Here is a 22472-nt window from a genome sequence, read left to right on the forward strand (position 1 = left end):
TAACACTTTGTTGAGGGGGATGACAGATGTTATGCTTCTGATCCTGTAAATGATTAATTGGAAACAAACTGCATCATAACCAGGCAGATTTACTTGCAAATTCTGGACCCTGTCCCTCAACCCGACAATTACGTATTAATCAACAAGGTCCAGTGCATGGAATATTTTCTCTATTCCTGGTGCTCACACACCAAGAATCTGCAGTTAGGCTTCTAGTGTGATGAAAGACACAGCCCTCAAATAGTTTAATACTGACAATACTGAATGATGAGAAGTCTTTCCACAATGACCTACCTGAACTGCTGAGTTCATAAAGCACGTGTTACCCAAATTACTGAGGCCACAGAGACCTGCTTGTTCACTGTGTCTTCCTGGTTCTAGATAATCGTAGCTGTTATAGCCAGAATATGGGGGGATACAGTAGTTTGAATTTTTCACACTGAAAGAAAAAAGACGGAGTATTTAGTTTTAAAAAACATTAAATACCCTTTTTCATTGGGCAACATTTGAAAGAAAAAGGAAGGAGTATTTGTAATGGAAATATTAAACTTTAAATTAAAAATGTACTGCAGAGCATCAAAAATAGTTGTATCACTGTCATAATGCATAAATCTGTAACACTTCCGGATCACCCACAAAGTACTAGGATCGCTACCATTCATCTACAGAAGCTTTTTCACAGCTCACTTTCTTTTCCACTTCTCCATCTAAGTTTAAACAGTTTGACTTTATGCACCAGCAACATAGAATCATCTCATTTCTTCCTTTTTACTGCATGAAACCATTATGGAGGCAAGGCTAACAGGAATCTGGAAAGGAGAGAGTGCTTCAGTTACAGGTGAGGGTGTAGGCATTCCAAAGGGCCTCCCATGACATCACTGAGTCGGTGCATTAGAACATCTATATATAGTGTGCTCTGCTAAAACAGCACAATCTAGGTTTCACATGCAGTGAGGAGCCTGTGGTGGAATAGGGAACTGACTAATGCATCCTGGCAAACAAACTATGCAGAAAAGCAACGCCCCTGACAATTTGGGACTGGGAAAAAAAAACCCTGCCCTTACTTCAGCGATACTGGAAAGGATGCAGAGGTCTGGACAAAAAAAAAAGGAAAATACTGCAATGAGCTAAAGGCCGAGCTTAATAAATAAGCATTACAATATCAAGTGCTTCAGGACGTAATATCAGGAATTCTAGACATCTGCGTTGCCATAAAGGTCGCAAATACAATATACTTCAATAATTTTTTTTTTTAGCATTTAATAAATAATGCACCCAAGTGAATCAATTAAGTCTTTCAAGGTGACTTACACTGATCAGAAAGACATCAATCTGCTACTAAGCACAGTAACTGCAAAGAGCCAGCTTAATGTCCGATCTCTCTGGTTAAAGGGATGTTCTAAAATGAAACTAGCAAATTAAAAAGCAAAAACTACATAAATAATAAAAACATCTTCTTAAATGTACAATTTCACTGTAATTCCCAATCCCAATGTTATACAGCAAATGAATGTGGAACACTACAGCACTGGAACAGGCCCTTCGGCCCACAATATCCGTGACAAGCATAATGATAAAATAAACAAATCTCATCTGCCTGCACATGTTCCACCTTCCTCCATTCCCCCAATATCTATGTGCCTACAGTACTGGGTACTCTCATCTTCCAATAATCTTTGTGATGTACATACATTTTGCATCTCTGAAAGAAACGTATGCAAGGTAAATGTAATTGAAGGGCAATTAATTTTCAAGAACTCACGTGCATCAGATTAATTTAAAAAAATTAGATTGGTAAGAGGGCCAAAAAAGAAATTATCAAGCACATCTTTAAATTCCTGATTCTGAAGTCAACCGTATTTGAAATTCAATCTGAACTTGCACCATTTCAGTGCAGAGGTGAAGCAAGATGTCAAGTAGGGATTTATGATCAAATACAATTTAAGTAAAAGGTACAGGAGTCAGTCATTCAACTTCTTTAGCCTGTTCTCTCATTCAATAGGATCATGACTGATCTGACATTCCTAAAGTCCATTTCTCTGCCCTTCCCACAAGCTGTAATTTCCTTACTGATTAGACATCTCAGCCTTAAATATATGCATCGACTCTGCCCTCATCCCCCAGCTCTGTGGTAGTAGTTCAGAACATTCATTGGAATCTCTCACTCAGAAGCGTAAGCGACAGCTCAAAGATCCAAATACATATCTCAGTCTGCAGAATATACCTGAACCCGAGGTAAAGAAGATAATCAAAGCTTAATTATTATAACATAGCAACTGCAATACAGGGAAAGAATATTACAAATTAGTGTGGTAATAAAAATACATTTTTACAGTACTCCACTAAAAAGATGAGAGCTCCAGGACCTAATTCAAGGGCGGCACGGTGGCTAGAGTTCGATCCCGACTACGGGTGCTGTCTGTATGGAGTTTGTACATTCTCCCATGGACCTCAGAGATATTTGGTTTCCTCCCACACTCCAAAGATTTACAGGCATGTGGGCAAATTAGCTTGGTAAATGTAAAAATTGTCCCTAGTGTGTACAGGATAGTGTTAACATGCGGGGATAGCTGGTCGGCGCAGACCCTATGGGCCGAAGGGCCTGGTTCCATGCTGAATCTCCAAACTAAACTAAACTGCAAAGATCGTTAAAAATGGCGATGGTCCAAAAATATTTCAAGTTAAAACAATTGCTATGTAAAACAGCCACATCTGATTTTTACACCAGAAACAGTCAAGTCTTCTTAACAGTTTAAAAGCAGATGCGAGGCAGGCTGGATAATTTATTTGCATTTCAAAAGTTACCAGATCAGCAGCAAAATTACGTTAAGTGGAAATTGTAGGATAAACGAAAATGCCTCAATTTTTGGGCAAGAGGTTGAATTTCACATACTAGAATGAAAATATCTTTAACCTTAAAGCCTTAGTATCAGTAAATAAGGAGCAAATATACAAGAAACTGGGTACCATTTTAATTTACAGAGCACAAGTAATCTTAGAAGAAACTGAACATATTGCCTCTTTAACTTGGCATCATGTTCGGTACAGACATTGTGGACTGTAGGCCGATGCTGTTCAATGTATCTTCAAGAAACAATAAGGTAAATGGGGAGTGGGCAGTACAGAGTTCAGCTGTGATAAATCTGCCCTGTTCTTTCAACAAGCAGGTATAATTTAAATACAAGAAATCTACTTCCACTTCCTTGGGAGTTTGGACATTGAATGTAGACCCTACACTGCTGATTAAGTATCAACACTTAACACCAGGGTGGCACGGTGATGCAGCGGTAGAGTTGCAGCCTTACAGCAACAGAGACCTGGGTTCGATCCTGACTATGGGTGCTATTTGAATGGAGTTTGTACATTCTTCCTGTCCTGTGACTGCGTGGATTCTCTCCGGGTGCTCCGGTTTCCTTCCACACTCCAAAGATGTACAGGCTTGTAGGTTAATTGGCTTGAGTAAAATAAAATTGTCCCTAGCGTGTAGGATGGAGCTCGTGTACGGGTTAATCGTTGGTCGACACGGGCGAAGAGCCTGCTTCCATGCTGTATCTGTAAAGTCTAACAGTAGATTATTTATTCTCAACATCTTCCCACCACCATAGGCAGTGTGCAACATGTTAGGCTTCACTGGGTAGAAGAGCCTTGTGACATGAATAACTGAGCAAGAAGTCACACCAAGAACCAAGCACTTGCAGAATCAGATCCCAGCAATGGAGCAAATGTACAGGTCAGCTTTCATACAAAAACTGGTTGAACACCAAGCGTCTTGTTTCTGTTTTCATCATCGGCGGTCACTCAAAATGAGTATGACTGTCCTCTCATGGAGGACGCCTATGCGTGACTTTGTTTAACGTGGGGAGACTGGTGCACAGACAGCCACCATACGGTCCTTGACATATCTGGGTCAGAATCCAGTGACATGGAATCCAAGACGACCGGGAACCCTTTTCTGCCGCAGCTTTCATTCGCCTTCCCAGCCGTTGTGACGCTCCACTAAAGTCAGCCATCATCCTCCGCCTGTTCCACCGTTGAGTTCTTGGTTGGATAGTGTTAGTGTGCGGGGATTGTTGGTGGGCGTAACCTTGGTGGGCCGGCCTCTTCCTGATAAACTCAAGAGGATCTAGGTTGGATTATATATTTGTTACCTAGATGGTGGCATCTTGGAAACTCACGTTTTTATTTAAATCCAATTAGTTGCTGGAAAAGCCAGCAACTCTAATTACAAAACCATACTTGCAAATAATCAATATGGTTCAAAAAATATTATTTGCAGTTTTAAAAACAACAATGATCCAAATTTCTTGTTAAAATAGGAATTCCATAATGTTTATCAAATCCTTTACTAAAAAGTAACTTTCTTTCTATAGACATTTGCCTTATTAATAATGCAATTTGCCTTTGCATCAATTTGGGTGAATACATATTAAAAACAGATTGTTGTATTTTTGCCCCAAATAAATCATTTTTGCCAAATTTAAAATGTTTTCTATTTTGTTTGGTTGGTTTTAATTTTACACATAATTTGCCCTTTTCCAATGGCAATCAATACATTGGCAACCATCATATAGAGAGTTGGGATCAAGCCAATAAAGGAACAAAATCGCAAAGTTTACTGCCCAAGAAGTTTTCTAAATGCACATCAACTTAAACGGATCACAATATTCTTTTAACTGCAACATTGATTTTGCCCACAGGGAATCCCCGTAAAATGTACAGCTGCCATGTTTAATAGTTGTAATACTAAAAAACCACTTGAAATAACTAAATACCTATTTGGAAAACTATTACGTTTTTTCAAGACTCATAATTTTGTCATTAGTTGTAGTTTTCCTCTGACTGACCAGAACACACTGTGACAATGGGAAATATACTGGTAAGATGCTCTGCCATGGCTTGTATTCACAAGAACACTTCAATGTTACTTTTGGTCTACTCGTTAAAAAAAAAATCAGTAGCAATAGGAAAACTTTGAAGGAGAGAGGCAGGGCAACTTTTTATTTTACAGATGGTGGGGTGTGCCTGGAACGTATCGCCAGAGCTGGTGGTTGAGGCAGACACAATAGTAGCATTTAAGGGGTATTTGGATAGGTATATAGATTGGCATATAGATAAGTAGGAATGGAGGGATATGGATTACGTGCAGGCAGACAAGAATTGGTCTTGACATTGTGTTCAGTACAGACATTGTAGGCTGAAGGGCCTGTTCTTGTGCTGTATCGTTCTACGTATATGTTATTAATGAAATTATTAATTTTGAAAACTCTGGTTATCTTTCTAATCAGGATGACCTTTGGCTTGGCTGTATCTTTATATTATACCCCAACGTAATTCTGGGCTTGAACACTTTGGGGAAGCATGTCATAGTCTTGGATACTTCCACAAGGATCAAACACTCTGCATGTCTTAATAATTTACCCGTACATGGATTCCCATGAGGTAAACGTGCATGAATGACCGTGTTTTTTGTAATTTGCTTGGGCTACAACTCACGTCTCTGATTCTTTTTAATCAAACTATTGAAAGGCTTCACTGTTTCACATTTAAAGTAAACTAGACCAAGTGCAGACCCGTTGGGTCTGCTTCCCCCAACGCAATATTCCATTACTCACCAGTTCCCCTCATGCAACCCGTTCCCCCCCAACGCATTATTCCACCACTTTCTCTCTTCTCCCCCCCTCCGATCCTCGGCATAGTGAAATAATGCGGGTGATCGGGGCTGGGTCGAATCATGTGTGGGGGTCGGGGTCATGAATCATCCCGTGTGGGGTCGGGGGTGTCAGGGGTTGAGTCACCCTGTGTGGGGGTTGTGGTCGGGTGCCGGTGCAGCGCGGTCAGTGACTCTGGGTGGACAGAGGGACCAGACTGTCCACAACTCTGCTGCAGCTGACGGGGACATTGCCGGGTTTTGTGTCCCCGTGTGTCCGCTGCCCGGAGTCGCGGCCCCGCTCCACCCGGCCCCATGTGTGGGCGCTGCTGACCCACAGCCCACCACAGTTCGGCCGCCCAGGGGAGACGGGGCGGAGGGCGGCCGTGGCCGGACAGCGCTGATCCCAGGAAGAGAGTGTGGGCTGTCCCGAGGGATCCTCTCCTTCGGCCGCTTACACCGGGTGTCTCCTGAGTGTCCTTTGGTGTTCATAGCTCTCAGTCACCCTCCAGCTCCGGGCGGTCGTGGGCCGGGACTTGCCCTCAACTCCGGGCGGTCGTGGGCCGGGACTTGCCCTCAATCTGCCGGCATGCTGCTCTTTCGCAAGTCAGTCACGAAAAACATTTGTATCCTTTCTCTGTCCGTGAGCAGCAGTGATGGTTTTAACCAGGTAAGAACGTACGTGTTGCGTGTGCGGTACTGCAGAAGGTTTGAGCGACCCCGACCTTATGACCTTCCATGCAACCCCCCTATTGAAATGCGGCCCTCCCCCTGATGTCACTCGAAGCTGGTGCCCCACCCCCATTGCGGGGCATTGTGATGTCATTTTGGAAGCGGGTTGAAAGATTTCCGTTTAAAAGCTTGGTTTTGGGTATTTTTTAAATGCTGTAACTTCAGAAATATAGGTGGATATGCGACGGGAAGATGTTTATCGCCACCACGGGAAAACATGAGTAGGAAGTGCGAAAATGGGAAGGCTGTGGCCTAGCGTCTGGAAGAAGATAGGAAAACCAGATTGACATAGAGACACATCGTGGGCACAAACAAGACAAAGACTTTTAGTTATATAGAGATCTTTCATACCAGGAGACTCAGGACCTCTTGTATTTATTGCCAAGAGAGGGTGAATATACTAACTGTTGCACTCAGCGCTGGATACCCTCTTGCCATTCCTTATCAATCCAAGGTACTAAATTGAACTTTCAACCGTCTCCTACCCATCACAATTTTTTGTCTCCTCTCACATAGAGTGACAATTCCTATGCCGGACTGTTCTTTTCAAAAACGGAGACATCTCTCAATCTTTTCATTTTTGGTGATGCTTTGATTTCTTCTCCAAAAAGTCTGTGCAATTAATACATAAAATCTGGTCGTACTGCTGTAGTGTGATACTATTTAGAAAATCACGTTATAAAGATAATTTTGTCAATGGGAGACAGGATATTGGAGATAAGAGTTTCAGACTCGCAACAACTGTTATTTCCCCACAGGACAAAGAAATAAAGGGCTTTTCAATCGCAGTGTATACTTTTGTAACTGCAATCTAAAATTACCAATGGCTGCATGTTACATTTTTATTCGAGTATCATTACACAATTGTTAATAGAAGCAATTGTTTGTCAATTTGAAAGCTGTTAATGAAGCAGCTGTGTTCTTGAAAGACAATGGTGTCTGATTACAATAGGACGGCTACATGGAAACATTTTTTCCCCTATTACTGTTTCAGCTTTCTTCCAACTTACAAATTTAAAAAGTGGTTCTCTAGTGCCTGATGGACATCATGTTATAACTAATTTGGCCAGTGTATTGTAAATTGTGTTCCCTAATGCATTACATGCGTTGTATACAATTTCCTTTTATGGAAATACGGGTATTAACAGAACTATTTCTACTAAAAGATAGTGTCTTGAAGAGTGCACTTGTACACCAGCACCACCCAGTGGCACTGCACACGAAATAAGAGTTTGTGTTCTGATGCACTAGTTACTCAAGAATTGATAAAAATGAATAAGTGTCTATATATGAATCTTCCTCCCCCTGACCAGCCAGTATACAGTAAATAGCCAATATACAGTTTGTAATCACAATTTAAAAACTAAACTTAGTAATCAATTCATAATGTCAGGAAGTGCAAGCAAAATAATTTATGCAGATTCAAGTTATTTTTGTTATTTTCCCCCAAATGTTTATGCTTTCTCCTCTCTTGACAACTGTGCAGTACATCAATAGTTACATTTGCGAAACTTGTTCCAATTCTAGGAGTAGCTAAAATTGCTAAATACAAATGCCTAATAAGCAGGCATAAAGTAGTCTCTTTAAAAGTACACTGCAGAGATAAAGACAGTACATTTTTCAACACAGAGAATTTGGAGCAGTATTTTTCTTCATTCTAGTTTAAATAGAACTTCAGAAAATGTCATTTGAATAATAAAACCTGCAAGTAACTAGAAGCCAGGTTATTTTGAACAACAACATTCTTCAATCTCCAAGAGAGATAATTGTCATTTGAAAATATTTCTAAGCTACAGAAAATATTTCTAAGCTAAGCTTACATAAAATACAGGTGCATAAGGATATTCCTCCAAACACGACAATCTATCAATTGTAAGCCATTATTTAATGTTCAGTCATAGTTCGACAATAAATTAGTGACAGTGGAAATCCAAAACACTTGATTGGATATGAACGGAGGTCAAATCCCATGAATTGACTTTCTCTGGCAAAGATTTTTCACAACTCAACAATTATGATTAAGTAGAATGATTAAATAAACTATACATTATATAAAATAGTTACCAGAAAAATTACAAAGAAATAGAACTTGATGGACCATCTGCATGAACCCGGTACAGGTCCATCACTGGTTTATCGGCATACTTGGTTCCAGCACCTTTCTGGATTATTCGGACGAACAGAGGAGTCTGATGGCACTGGAACGGTCTGCCAAGGCCGGCCATGATCTGAGATATCTTTCCACAAAGGCGACCTTGGAGCCGGATATGAGAGCGGATCTGCTGGCTCCGGCTGGGCCGGAGTTCCAGAGGAGCATGGGAGCAAATTTGATCTGCCGATTGGCCGCAGAAGTCGGCAATTGGAATGTACGGATGTCTAGATGAGGTCGAGATCGGTTGCCTCACGCGGCATAAACATCACGTGTTTGGGGGGGATTTCAAGTGTGCTTTTGTAATTTTGTCCAGATTTCGTAATTTTGCCACAGCACGAATTGCTGGAAAAGTGGTGGTGGTCCCGTATCAGATTCAGATTCAGTTGTCAAACATTAGCTTGAGAACGTTTGATACCCACCAAATTCTTGATTCAATTGAAGTTTGAAGTAACAAGGCAGATCCGACTGCACATGACATTATCTGTTAACGTGATTGCTCCACAGAATACATTAAAATGAAATCTATTTTCACAGTAAGGACATTCACAAGTTGGCTAAGTAGAATAGATGTGGTAAATCAAAACTGAGTACCAATGTCATACAGGGAAGCATTGGCAATAGTAAGGAGTGAAATTCCATCAAATTCTCTAAACCTCACAGCTCTATATATTCTTCAATAGCAAACAAGATAACCAAATCTGATTTAACAAGGAGTACAGAAGACCATACAAAGGGCAGGCATAGTGCACCCGAAAAGGAGAAATCAATCTGGAGAAGATCATACGCAGGAATTGGATAAATTGTAAAACCAAAAGCTGGAAACTGTAGGAATAGCCATTCGCAAAAGTCAATCCTATTTATGCAAGTACAGTGGCTTGCAAAAGTTTTCATACCCCTTAAACATTTCCACATTTTGTCACGTTACAACCACAAACGTAAATGTATTTTATTGGGATTTTATGTGATAGACCAACACAAAGTGGTGCATAATTGTGAAGTGGAAGGAAAATAATACATGGTTTTCAAATTTTTTTACAGATAAAAAACTGAAAAGTGGCCAAGTATTCAGCCCCCCCGAGTCAATACTTTGTAGAACCACCTTTCGCTGCAATTACAGCTGCAAGTCTTTTGAGGTATGTCTCTACCAGTTTTGCACATCTAGAGACTGAAAATTTTGCCCATTCTTCTTTGCAAAATTGCTCAAGCTCAGTCAGATTGGATGGAGAGCGTCTGTGAACAGCAATTTTCAAGTCTTGTCAGAGATTCTCAATTGGATTTAGGTCTGGACTTTGACTGGGCCATTCTAACACATGAATATGCTTTGATCTAAACCATTCCATTGTAGCTCTGGCTGTATGTTTAGGGTCGTTGTCCTGCTGGAAGGTGAACCTCCGCCCCAGTCTCAAGTCTTTTGCAGACTCCAACAGGTTTTTTCCAAGATTGCCCTGTATTTGGCTCCATCCATCTTCCCATCAACTATGACCAGCTTCCCTGTCCCTGCTGAAGAAAAGCATCCCCACAGCATGATGCTGCCACCACCATGTTTCACAGTGGGGATGGTGTGTTCAGGGTGATGTGCAGTGTTAGTTTTCCGCCACACATAGCGTTTTGCATTTAGGCCAAAAACTTCAATTTTGGTCTCATCTGACCAGAGTACCTTCCTCCACATGTTTGCTGTGTCCCCCACATGGCTTGTGGCAAACTGCAAACGGGACTTCTTATGGCTTTTTTTCAACAATGGCTTTCTTCTTGCCACTCTTCCATAAAGGCCCGATTTGTGGAGTGCACGACTAATAGTTGTCCTGTGGACAGATTCTCCCACCTGAGCTGTGGATCTCTGCAGCTCCTCCAGAGTTACCTTGGCTGCTTCTCTGATCAATGCTCTCCCTGCCCGGCCTGTCAGTTTAGGTGGACGGCCATGTCTTGGTAGGTTTGCAGTTGTGCCATACTCTTTCCATTTTCGGATGATGGATTGAACAGTGCTCCGTGAGATGTTCAAAGCTTGAGATATTTTTTTATAACCTAACCCTGCTTTAAACTTCTCCACAACTTTATCCCTGACCTGTCTGGCGTGTTCCTTGGGCTTCATGATGCTGTTTGTTCACTAATGTTCTCTAACAAACCTCTGAGGCCTTCACAGAACAGCTGTATTTATACTGAGATTAGATTACACACAAGTGGACTCTATTTACTAATTAGGTGACTTCTGAAGGCAATTGGTTGCACTGGATTTTATTTAGGGGTATCAGAGTAAAGGCGGTTGAATACTTTTGCATGCCCCACTTTTCAGTTTTTTATTTGTAAAAAAAATTGAAAACGATGTATCATTTTCCTTCCACTTCACAATTATGCGCCACTTTGTGTTGGTCTATCACATAAAATCCCAATAAAATACATTTACGTTTGTGGTTGTAACGTGACAAAATGTGGAAAAGTTCAAGGGGTATGAAAACTTTTGCAAGCCACTGTACATCCCCACTTTGGGTTATGCAGGACTATTCAGCTCCAGATTCACTAGGTTTTGCCGTCGACCACATTTGATGTGCATGTGATGTCCCCTTGTAATTATAATTAATGGGAAACATGGGAAAGATTCCCACTGGCCGGAATCATTATTAATGCAAATTCGGCAGCCCAGTGACACAGCTGGTGGAGCTGCTGCCTCACAGCGCCAGAGACTCAGGTTCAATTCTAACCTTGGGTGCTGTCAGTGTGGAGTTTGCACATTTTCCCTGTGGGTTTCTTCCGGGTGCTCCGGTTTCCTCCCATATCCCAAAGACGTGCTGGTGTGTAGGTTAATAGGTCTCTGTAAATTGCCCCTAGTAAGTAGGGAAAGTGGGATAACATAGAACTAATGTGAACTGGTGATCAATGGTCGGCGTGGACTCAGTGGGCCATAAGGCCCATTTCAAGCTGTATCTTTAAACTAAACAAACAAAGACAACAACTAATTGGTGACACAGTGGTTGAGTTGAAACCCTTCTTCAGACAAACAAGGGCCGAAGCCCTTCTTCAAACAAAGACAACTAATTGGTGACACAGTGGTTGAGTTGCTACCTTACAGCACCAGGGACACAGGTTTGATCCTGATAACAGGTGCTGTCTGGACAGAGTTTGTATGTTCTTATGACCGCATGATCCCAACCATTGTTAACTGTTTTATTAATGTCCTTCTTTCCTTCATGAAAAAGTCACTGTCCTGTATTATTAACTATTTAAAAAAAATGCAGTTTGCAGTCCTAGCAGGAAGATCTGGACAACATTTCACAAAATCCAGAAGTGGAATGATGACCAGAGTAGCCGTAATGAATCTTTACCTAAAAACCAACCATGTCCAAGTAATGGCATGATAAAGGTCTTCATGTACACAGATGCTGGGTAATGAACATCTCAACAAAAAGAGCATCTACCCACATGACATTCAATGGCATCACCATGACCGGATCCACCGATAACTTAAATGAGCTGCATCAATAATGTGGATGCAAGATCAGGATGGTAGTTAGATGTGGTGTAGTGAAGAATTCATCTCCTAATTCCTCAAAGTATATTCATAATTTACTAGATTTCAGAATGTCATGAATTGCTATCCAGTTTGCTGAATTAAGCCCAGCTCAAACAACTTAAAGTTAGGTACAAACCACAAACAACTCAGCTAACCAACATTATGCCCACAAGTATACATACAACCTTCTATTATCACTGACAGAACATAATGTCTCAAGGATGCAATGCAAAGTTAGTTTGATAACTCCTATAAAAACATGTATTTTACCACACAAAAGGGCAGCAGCAACAGGGTACATTCAAGCAACATTATCCTGCTTGGAGAAATCTCACTATTCTGTCATCAATGTTGAGCTTAAATCTTAAAAATCCTGAACTAAGCACTGAAGAACCTTGAGATGACCACTCACAACATCTCAGGGACAAGTATGGAGTGGACAATAAATGTTAGCTTGGCTAGTCATGCCCAAACGCACACAATGTAATATTTAAACATTTAACCTTTCATAAATCACATTTTACTAAACCCACTCTTTTTTTCATATTATTGCATAGCTAAAAATGTTACAGATACATGGCAATCTCTTCTACCAGTCAATCAGTGACCTGCTAAGAGTGGTCACCACTTCAGTTACAAACCAAAATGTATTCAATAAAAGCATGCAGAGACATTACAGAGTTCCGAAGAAAGGCTACTTACTTTCTGTTGTTGAAATTGCTATAATTATTTGACAGAGATGAAGGGGAAACCTTTGGCAATGTTGAAAAATTTGAAGTACTTGGAGACCTTAAAAAATAATGAGATTATAACAATTGATAAAAATGGGGAAACAATCCAATTAGTAAACATAGATGCTCATGACAAATGTTAAAAGCATCAATGCATAATATAATCAAAAAACATGTTGGATAATGACCTTTAATACGAACAAAATTCAAATGAATCTAGGAGATAGGAAGTTTTGCTGTGATACATTCCTGAATCGAAAAGGATTTTGAAAATGACGAATATTTTCATAAAAATAAGACACAGGGAAACAGGAAGTTCATACTCCTGGTTAGAAAACCAAGAGCAAGGGAGCCGAGTAAAAGTTCAGCTATTTTTATACGAGGTGGGTGAATTTTTTCTATATTGATATTAAATCTTTGATCTTAAAACTCAATTGGTTTTGAAAACTCAATTAGTTGATGAGTACATTGAGGGTCAAGATATTTTTATCAACTCAAAAGAATGATGAGAGAGAAAGTAAAGATTTGCGCATGCATCTGTCATGGCCTTATTGAACAATTGAGCATTCGCTCGAGATCATGCTTCCCCCCCCCCCCCATTTTCCCCCCATTGAGTTACATCAGGGAGATATTTATTCTTATTGAGTTGGCTAAGAACTCAAAAATTCATCCACTAGAATGTGTTCAAAAACTAGACCCTCCTTACATAATCATAGATATCCATCAGAAAGTTGGTAGCCTTCATCAGCTGGGGTTAAAGATTCTCCCACCATTAAGGCATACAGTCGGATATAAAGATCCTTTGAACAGTAGGCCTCAAAGCATTGATCTTGCAGAAGTGACAGGTTAGCTCAATTTCTGGCTCGATAAAGACTTAATATAGGTTAGCTCTTTTTGCGGCAAAAAAGTCTCTGAACCAAATTTCACAATGGAGATGTAATTTGAGAGGCAATGAGCTCATTTATAACCTGTGAACTTCAGATGCAGTAGTTAGTTTATTTATTGTTACCAGTAGAGACAAAATGACATGCTTATTCTGCATGTTATCCAGTCAATCAAACGACCCAAATATAATGGTCTCAACCCGAAACATTGCCTATTCCTTCTCTCCATAGATACTGTTCACCTGCTTAGCTTCTCCAGAATTTTTTGTCTACCATCCATTTTTCCAGCATCTGCAGTTCTTTCTTAAACATTTTGTCTACTCCACTGCGAAATCTCCTCAAGGTATGTCTACTTTGAAGAAGTTCTTCTCCTCCGAAGAGTCTGAAGAAGGGTCTCGACCCGAAACGTCGCCTATTCCTTCTCTCCATAGATGCTGCCTCACCCGCTGAGTTTCTCCTGCATTTTTTGTCTACCTTCGATTTTACCAGAATCTGCAGTTCTTTCTTAAACAACCCAAATCTGCACCATCTTGCTGCGTCTAAGTCTGTGAAAAGTTCAATCTTGGCCAAAGTAAATGTGCAATTTTTTATTTTCTCATTTTAAGGCACAGTGTCCTGGTGGCACTGGATCTGTGAAGTAAGGGTCTGCATGGCACATGAAGCCGTCAGCTTCTTCTACTGCTGCTATGTGCAGCTGTTGCAGACTGTGCTTGATCAGCCCACTCTCCTGGCTGCTGCAGGGGGTCTTGTGGCTGCCTCTGCCAACCACACGACCACTGCAAACGCGCCGTCCATCATCTCCTGCAGCCGCTCTCCACTTCTGCGCGCAGAGGTCGCCATGTACCGCTTTCCCGCAGAACATTCGGGCATTTTCCAAACGCACAGGTCAGCTCGCGGTCAGTTCACGGCCAATGACTTTCCCTTTAACTTTCCATTGCAGCCATCTTTGAAGATGCTGGATAAACGGTGGATAAGACGGGTGGCACAGTGGCGCAGCGGTAGAGTTGCTGCCTTACAGCGCTTGCAACGCCGGAGACCTGGGTTCGTTCCCGACTACGAGTGCTGTCTGAACGGAGTTTGTACATTCTTCCTGTGAACACGTGGGTTTTCTCCGAGATATTTGGTTTCCCCCCACACTCCAAAGGCGTACAGGTTTGTAGGTTGACTGGCTTGGTGTATGTGTAACTTGTCCCTAGTGTGTGTAGAATAGTGTTAATGCCAAAGGGCCTATTTCTCTGCTGTATCTCTAAATCTAAATAAGACTATTCCCAGTCACCCTTCATCCTTCCCTCCTACACCCTGTTCAATCAGCCTATATTTTCTTCTTATCCATTTCAAACTATCACTATCATAGAAACATAGAAAATAGGTGCAGGAGTAGGCCATTCGGCCCTTCGAGCCTGCACCGCCATTCGATATGATCATGGCTGATCATCCAACTCAATATCCCATCCCTGCCTTCTCTCCATACCCCCTGATTCCTTTAGCCACAAGGGCCACATATGTCAACACATACATCCCCCTCTCCCAACTCCACCTGCCCTCATTTTGTTTCACCTATCACCTCCCAGTCTGTCTCACTTTGCTGAACATCTTTGCCCACTCTGCCTGGGCCTGCGTGTTCTCCCAGTTGCTAAACTTTAATTCCCCTTCCCATGCTGACCTTTCTGTCCTGGACCTCCTCCATTGTCAGAAGCCAAACACAAATTGGAGGAACAACACCTCATATTTTGCTTAGGCAGCTTTCAATCCAGCTGTATGAATAATGATTTCTCCAACTTTAAATAACCCTTGTATCCCCTCTCTCTCCATCCCTCCCTCACCCTAGTTGTTGTACTTGTTTCACTGTTGTCCTGGTTAGTTTCATTGTCTGTTTCCTTGATCATCATTACTTTTTTGCAATACTCATATTTGTTTTATATCTCTACATATCACCGTGTATATCTCTCGTTTCACTTTCCCCAGTCTGAAGAAGGATCTCGATCTGAAACGTCACCTATTCTTTTTCTCTAGAGATGCTTCCTGACCCACTGTTTTCCAGCTTTTTGTGTCTCACTTCTATTGTTCCTCTACACTCAGTCCTGACGCAGGGTCTTGACGTGAAATGGTGACAATTCTTTTGCCTCTACAGATGCTGCTTAACCCGCTAAGATCTTCCAACAATGGTCCGGGACTAAATATTATATGGAAACTCCCAACATTGATGCAAGACAACAGTTTGTAAGTACAGTCAATTCTATTAATGGAGATTAAGCTATGCATCAGTACTTATTCCCAGCCATGCAATGTAGCAGAGGTGACAAAAAAAAAATGGACCTTAACGGCCAAGTTAAGACGCAAACGTTAAAAAAAAAAGGACATGGTTGAAAGGATGGCACCTAAAACGTGGTGACTTTTGTGTACAGACTCGGTGTTGTTTGCTATGTTACACAGAGTGATTGTACCTAATGTATAGCAGGATTGTCACTGACCTGCAAGCACAAAACTAATTTCCGTGTACGTGGGTGCATGTGACAATAACGTGCAATGGAAACGGACGGACGGACACACACACACACACACCTGATCTTGGATGTGTATTTATTTGTGTGATGTTTGTGTGCGATTCACATCTCCTCGAAAACACGATGCGCTAACGGTGACATTTTTACTTATTCCAATAGAGATTTACGCTATGGTCAAAAATCGCCTCATCTGAAAATTTCATGCATTATTTCTCATTATTTATGACAACGTTCACAAATTTCAAATAACTTAGAAAATTAAACGAGCTGATGACATCACAATGGGTCTGCTTGCGAGGCCTGTGCGCACTGTTTTCCATGCGTTGCGAGTTACATCAGCCCCCCCGACTCACAATTTACAAAATGGTTTCTCGTACCATCCCTTTCTATTCACCAGTGGATAACACACAGCTTTGCCTGCATATTTCCTTTGACCTGCTTTCCTGCTTTTAATTGCACAATTCCATCATGGTCATTCTCTCCACCCATTTTCCCATGTGTAACCGAGGGAGAGGTGACTTCAAGTGACAACGTAGCCCAAGCCAATCTTGACCTTAAGAATACTGCACGGGCACAAGTAAGTCTTATAGTAACAGTCACTAAATTGGCTCAACTGGAGACGCAGTCAATATTTTCATTTGCAAAACCATGGACAGCAAAGATAAGCTCACCATGTTGTTATAACCAGTGATTGAAGTAATAGCACACACCAAGCACACTCCTCAGTTTTAATCAATAGATCACTAATACACAAACTAGAAATGCTCTCCAATCTGCTGAACAATTCTAACACTTATTGCTTTTTAAACCAACCAAACCAGTGCAGGGAATATTTATTTTAAGCTGAAAAAATGGACGAATATGACATATCAAACTTTATAGCAAAGCTAAAATGATTTACAGCAGTCCTATTCTTGCAGATTCGCACAAAATTCATTTAACCCAAATGAAGGCGCAAAGTTACATTTTTATAGAAACTTAAAATAGCTGGTGTTTTAAGAAACCCCTTGCTTATTGATAAAGCAAGGGGTTAATTGTGATCCCAACAATTCCATACTTGGAAGCATGGAATGCTTTGGGATGCCATGAAAATTAATGCTTTTTATTATCTCAAGTTTAAGGATTTAATTTGCCGCATGCCACAAATTATGGACAATTGTAAACTCGCCATAAGCAACTTTCCAGGGCAAAAGATACTGAGAAACTCACAATGCTTTAAAGTTAAAGATTCAAATGTAGAGTTGCATAAGATACTAGAAATCATTGAAAACTTTGAAATATACATATGCATATACACATCTTGAAACATACATATGAAATATACATATGCATATATAAAACTTTGAAACATACATATGAAATATACATCTTGCATATGCTTAACTTTAGCAGCCTTCTCAAAAACATTGAAATAAATGGAATTTGATATTTTTTCAGCACATTGGCCTTCCATCAGTCAGAGGATTGAGTATAGAAGTTGGGAAGTCATGTTACAGTTTTTTAAGACGTTGGTGAGACCACATTTAGAATATTGTGTTCAGTTTTAGTCACCATGTTATAGGAAAGATATTGTCAAACTTGAAAGGATTCAGAGAAGATTTAACATCGAATGAAATTACAGCAGAATTTCTAGGCCAGTTTTTAGTACTGCAGTCTTAGGTTTTATATGTTGAGAAAACACTTACAGGTAGTTTCTTCCACAGTAAATATTCAGTTTCTCAAAGTAAGGGTGTTTATTTATTTTCACTTTTAATTTGTGCAAAATATTGAAGTTGCCACCTCCAACTGCAACATTCCTTTTCTATCTGTACAACAAAGTAAGTTTGCATGAGGCAAAATATTCCACTTGTCAGAAAAAGTATTGTAACAGTGAATAAGATTATCTATATAATTAAAAGACTAAACTTGACCACTTCCTGTTTGCACTGCATATTGATTTTAGAAAAAACGCGATCACTTATGGCTGTGATTTTTGGCCACCTTACTCAGAGTCCCCCTCCAGCTGTCAGGGTCAGAGGATTTTTCCCATCGATGAAAAATAAAAGGCTTATTAATGTTTAAAAAATGTTGAGATTCTCTTGCCTGTCAATCATGTCATGAAGGCCACACCCCTTCTGGCAGGAGGGGAGGGGCTATAAAACCCAGAAGTGTGGGCGTGGCTCAGTCTCTGCAAGACGGGGGAGGGAGAGGGTCACAACTCTCAGTCCGAGCTGGAAATCTACAGAACACTGACCTGTAAGTGCCCTTTATGTGTTTTAAACTATGCCTTTTGCAACTGTGTGGCTATTTAAATGTGTGCCTTTTGCAACTGTGTGCCCTTTGCAACTGTGTGCCTTTTGCAACTGTAAACAAAATATGAAAATGCCTAAAATTGATTGTTCACCCTCTCCCCCTTCTCTCTCAGTTTCTCAGCAATTTTGCGACATTTCACTGGCAGTTTTCTGAGCTGCAGCCTGCCATGCTTTGAGTGACTGAGCTACCAACCCAGAATACTTTTCTTGCCTACAATGTCAATAACTAGTCCCCTTTGGAAACCAGTGCCCTTAAGCCCACAAACTGTAACCCATGCTAGTACCTCCAGCAGTGCTGTCTCCCCCCCCCCCAAATCCCCCCACTCCCCAGTGTTTCATCTGGCCAGCAATCTTGGAATTTCATATCAGTGTTTCATAGATGAGGTGGTATGCTTTGGATCTTGGGCAGTTCCTTCTCTCCTCCATACTTTGATCTTGCCATCACTCTGACATAAGTTAATCTTCGTCTCATCTGTCCACAAGATCTTTTTCCAGAACTGTGGTTGCTCTTTAAGTACATCTTGACAAACTGTAACCGGGCCATCCTATTTTTGCGGCTAACCAGTGGTTTCCATCTTGCAGTGCTGTCTCTGTACTTCTGTTCATGATGTCTTCTGCGGATAGTAATCATTGACAAATCCACACCCGACTCCTGAAGAGTGTTTCTGATCTGTCGGACAGGTGTCTGGGGATTTTTCTTTATTATAGAGAGAATTCTTCTGTCGTCAGCTGATTAGATCTTCCTTGGCCTGCCAGTCCCTTTGTGATTAGTAAGCTCACCAGTGCTCTATTTCTTCTTAACAATGTTCAAAACAGTTGATTTTGGAAAGCCTAGGTTTGGCTCATGTCTCTAACAGTTTTATTCTTGTTTCTCAGTTTCATAATGGCTTATTTGACTTTCATTGGCACAACTTTGGTCCTCATGTTGATAAACAGCAATAAAAGTTTCCAAAGGTGATGGACAGACTGGAGAAAAGATTAGGTGCCGAGAGTTGCATTAAGGAGGCAATTAAACACACCTGAGCAATTACAAACACCTGTGAAGCCATGTGTCCCAAACATTATGGTGCACTGAAATGGGGGGACCATGTATAAACACAGCTGTAATTTCTATATGGTGAAACCAAAATGTATACAAATACCCTTTAATAAAATCTAACTATGTGCACTTTAACCACATATGATTTTTTTCTATTACAAATCTCAAATTGTGGAATAAGAGGCAAATAAATAAATGATGGGTCTTTGGCCCAAACATTATGGAGGGCACTGTATGATTAACAAGTGTTTATAATGCTCCATTGGACCACATCAACAGCATGCAAGTCACTGGATACAATCCCGATTGCTATCCTGTCACATACATTGTTTACAGAACTGCCAAGTTTTGTCAGAGCATTTCAGTATTCTAGTACCTGAAAATCAGTATTTTGCTGAGGAAATCAGTATTTTTATGCATTGCCATTTTGCTGAATAAAAAAATATTTATGTGCGGTTATACCCATGTAAAAGTGCAAGATTGCATAACTTGTTTATTATGTATTTGTAATACAGTTTATTGTGTATTATAGGTCATAGCTGCTTTCTTGCTGTGTTGGCTGCAGTCATCGTCAAGTCAAGTTTATTCGTCACATACACATACGAGATGTGCAGTGAAATGAAAAGTGGCAATGATTGCGAATTGTGCAAAAAAACAAAAAACAAACTACAAACAGAATGGAACAGAATCACATATTACATATTTGTGGGATGGGAAGAAAAAGGAAAAATCAGCAATTTAAAAAATGGTACAGTAAAGTTAGTCCCTGGAGAGATAGGAGTTTACAGTCATAATGGCCTCTGGGAAGATACGCCTTCTCATCCTCTCCGTTCTCACAGAATGGCAACGGAGGCGTTTGCCTGACCGTAGCAGTCTGCTTCAGTAAAGGAAGCTGGTCGGTGATTGGTCGCAACGCCCCTCGGAGACCGCGCATTATTTGATTGGACACAATGCCCTTGGAGACAGCGGCTGATTGGACAGGAGGTGACCAATTTGTTGATTGGATGGGAATTCTAAGGGAAACTGGTCGGTGATTGGACGCAACCCCCTTAGAGACTGCAGTTGATTGGCCGCCAAATAATCGGGCACAAAAAATTGACAAATAGGAAAAACAAAAAATCGGAATTCTGATTTAAATCTGATATAAGATACTTAGGGTGTGTATTGATTAATTCTAGACAACAGATTTAAAAAAATCTAACCCCATTAATCAATCGGTGTGTATTATGATGTGTTCTACAGTACAGCAAAACTTGCACTTCCAGAGTGGTCTATCGGGTTGTTTCTTCAGCGGAACACAAATTTATATTAAGAGCAAAACATAAAGACCTGGAGAACTCAGCAGGTCAGGCTGGATCCATGGAGGGTCCGAAGAAGGGTCTCTACCCAAAAAGTCACCTGTTCCTGCTCTCCAGAGATGCTGCCTGACCCACTGAGTTACTCCAGCTTTTGTGTCCATCTATGGATGGAATGGCTAGGCGACATTTAGGGTCGGGTCCCTTCTTCAGACATTTTTTAAGGGGTTGGGAAAGATCGAAAATTTCATTTATTTAAGAATATAACTAGTAGTGTGGGAGAAAATTCCATGAGCCATAATTGCCACATACATACCTAAAAGTAGAAATGTAGAAAGTTATGGTGCAAAAAAAATATTACGAGCTTTGTCGTCTCCTTGTACCAATCAAACGGCAAATTCAAAATTCTATATTTTGAAAATGGGCAAAGCAAAAAGTAGCATGTTCTCTCGAAAGGCTTATCCTAACATAACTGATCGGAAGGGTATGATTTTCAGTCAGGACGTCTGTATCATTCAGTCAGTGAGCTCGCGGTCTGGAGCCCCTCCACATAAAAACAAAGTGTCAATGCCTCTTCAAAGTCTACTAATCCCCCCTTAGCTTCAGTTGCAGGTACAGCTGAAGGGATTTGGCGCTCGGTACAATGACCCCATTAGAAGATCATCTGAGCATCCTGAAATCATATCTCATGAGCACGCGTCAAGTAGTGAAAGATAGCCGGGAAACGCTATGAATTTATATGAATTTAAAAAATCCAATAAGTTTAAATCGTTCAAAAGCTACAACACAACGTGATAAATAGCACTAAATAAAACTGAAGCAAATAAAGGCAAACAGAAGAACTAACCTTGAAGGAGAGAGAGTAAACAACACACATAAAATTATTATTTTTTAATTCATACAACATCCCCAAATAACGGGTACAAATTACTAAATAACGTGGGTGAACAAAAATGCTGGAGAAACTCAGCGGATGAGACAAAAATGCTGGAGAAACTCAGCGGGTGAGGCAGCATCTCACCCGCTGAGTTTCTCCAACATTTTTGTCTCACGCACTGAGTTTCTCCAGCATCTTTGTCTCATGCGCTGAATACAAAATACGGAAAATCCGTACTACTTGGCAGCTATGTGCTTATCTTCTCCTCTCTAAAAGGTGCTTATCTTTTCATTGTTTCAATTATGAAAGATCATCAACCTGAATGAAGTGTTATCTCTGCTTCTCTCTCCACAGTATCACCAGCAGTTTCTGTTGTGATTCCTACAGTAGAGCCCTCTTGTCCGATAAGCACAACATTTTCCTTTGTGCTGTCTGCATCATACATCTCAGCCCAGAACTCAATTGAGTTTCAGGGCAGTTTTCCCCTTTTCAAGAAGATGGCATCTTCAACTTCTTGGGGAAGCTTGACACAGGCAATAAATGCAACAGCAACAAATTAAAATAATATGACCCTTTCTGTTGAGAACCTAGTCACCATAATTCACTGTACAGATATGTGTGAAAGAACTTCAACCTGATCATATAGGTCACGGGTATTGCAATCTAAGTGAGCTTGCTTATACACTTTAGCAACAACCTGTTTAAGACATTTTTCAACCACCAAAATACAACAAAACAAAACTTACTTATTAGTTGAAGGACCCCTTGGCCATGTTCCATCTTCATTTTTCTGCTCTATTACCAATACCTTTCAA

General features: G+C 40.7%; 1 protein-coding gene across 1 annotated transcript in view; it reads right to left on the reverse strand.

Moving 5' to 3' along the window:
* The window catches only part of LOC129706390 (ubiquitin carboxyl-terminal hydrolase 15-like), a 90502-nt gene that overhangs the window by 38554 nt on the left and 29476 nt on the right, over positions 1 to 22472 (reverse strand). The window contains 3 exon segments of the mRNA XM_055650669.1: positions 295 to 439; positions 12739 to 12825; positions 22404 to 22465. Of these exon segments, the coding sequence (XP_055506644.1) occupies positions 295 to 439; positions 12739 to 12825; positions 22404 to 22465 (294 nt within the window).

The sequence above is a fragment of the Leucoraja erinacea genome, chromosome 19 (assembly GCF_028641065.1).
Source record: "Leucoraja erinacea ecotype New England chromosome 19, Leri_hhj_1, whole genome shotgun sequence".
In the NCBI taxonomy this organism is placed as follows: domain Eukaryota; kingdom Metazoa; phylum Chordata; class Chondrichthyes; order Rajiformes; family Rajidae; genus Leucoraja; species Leucoraja erinaceus.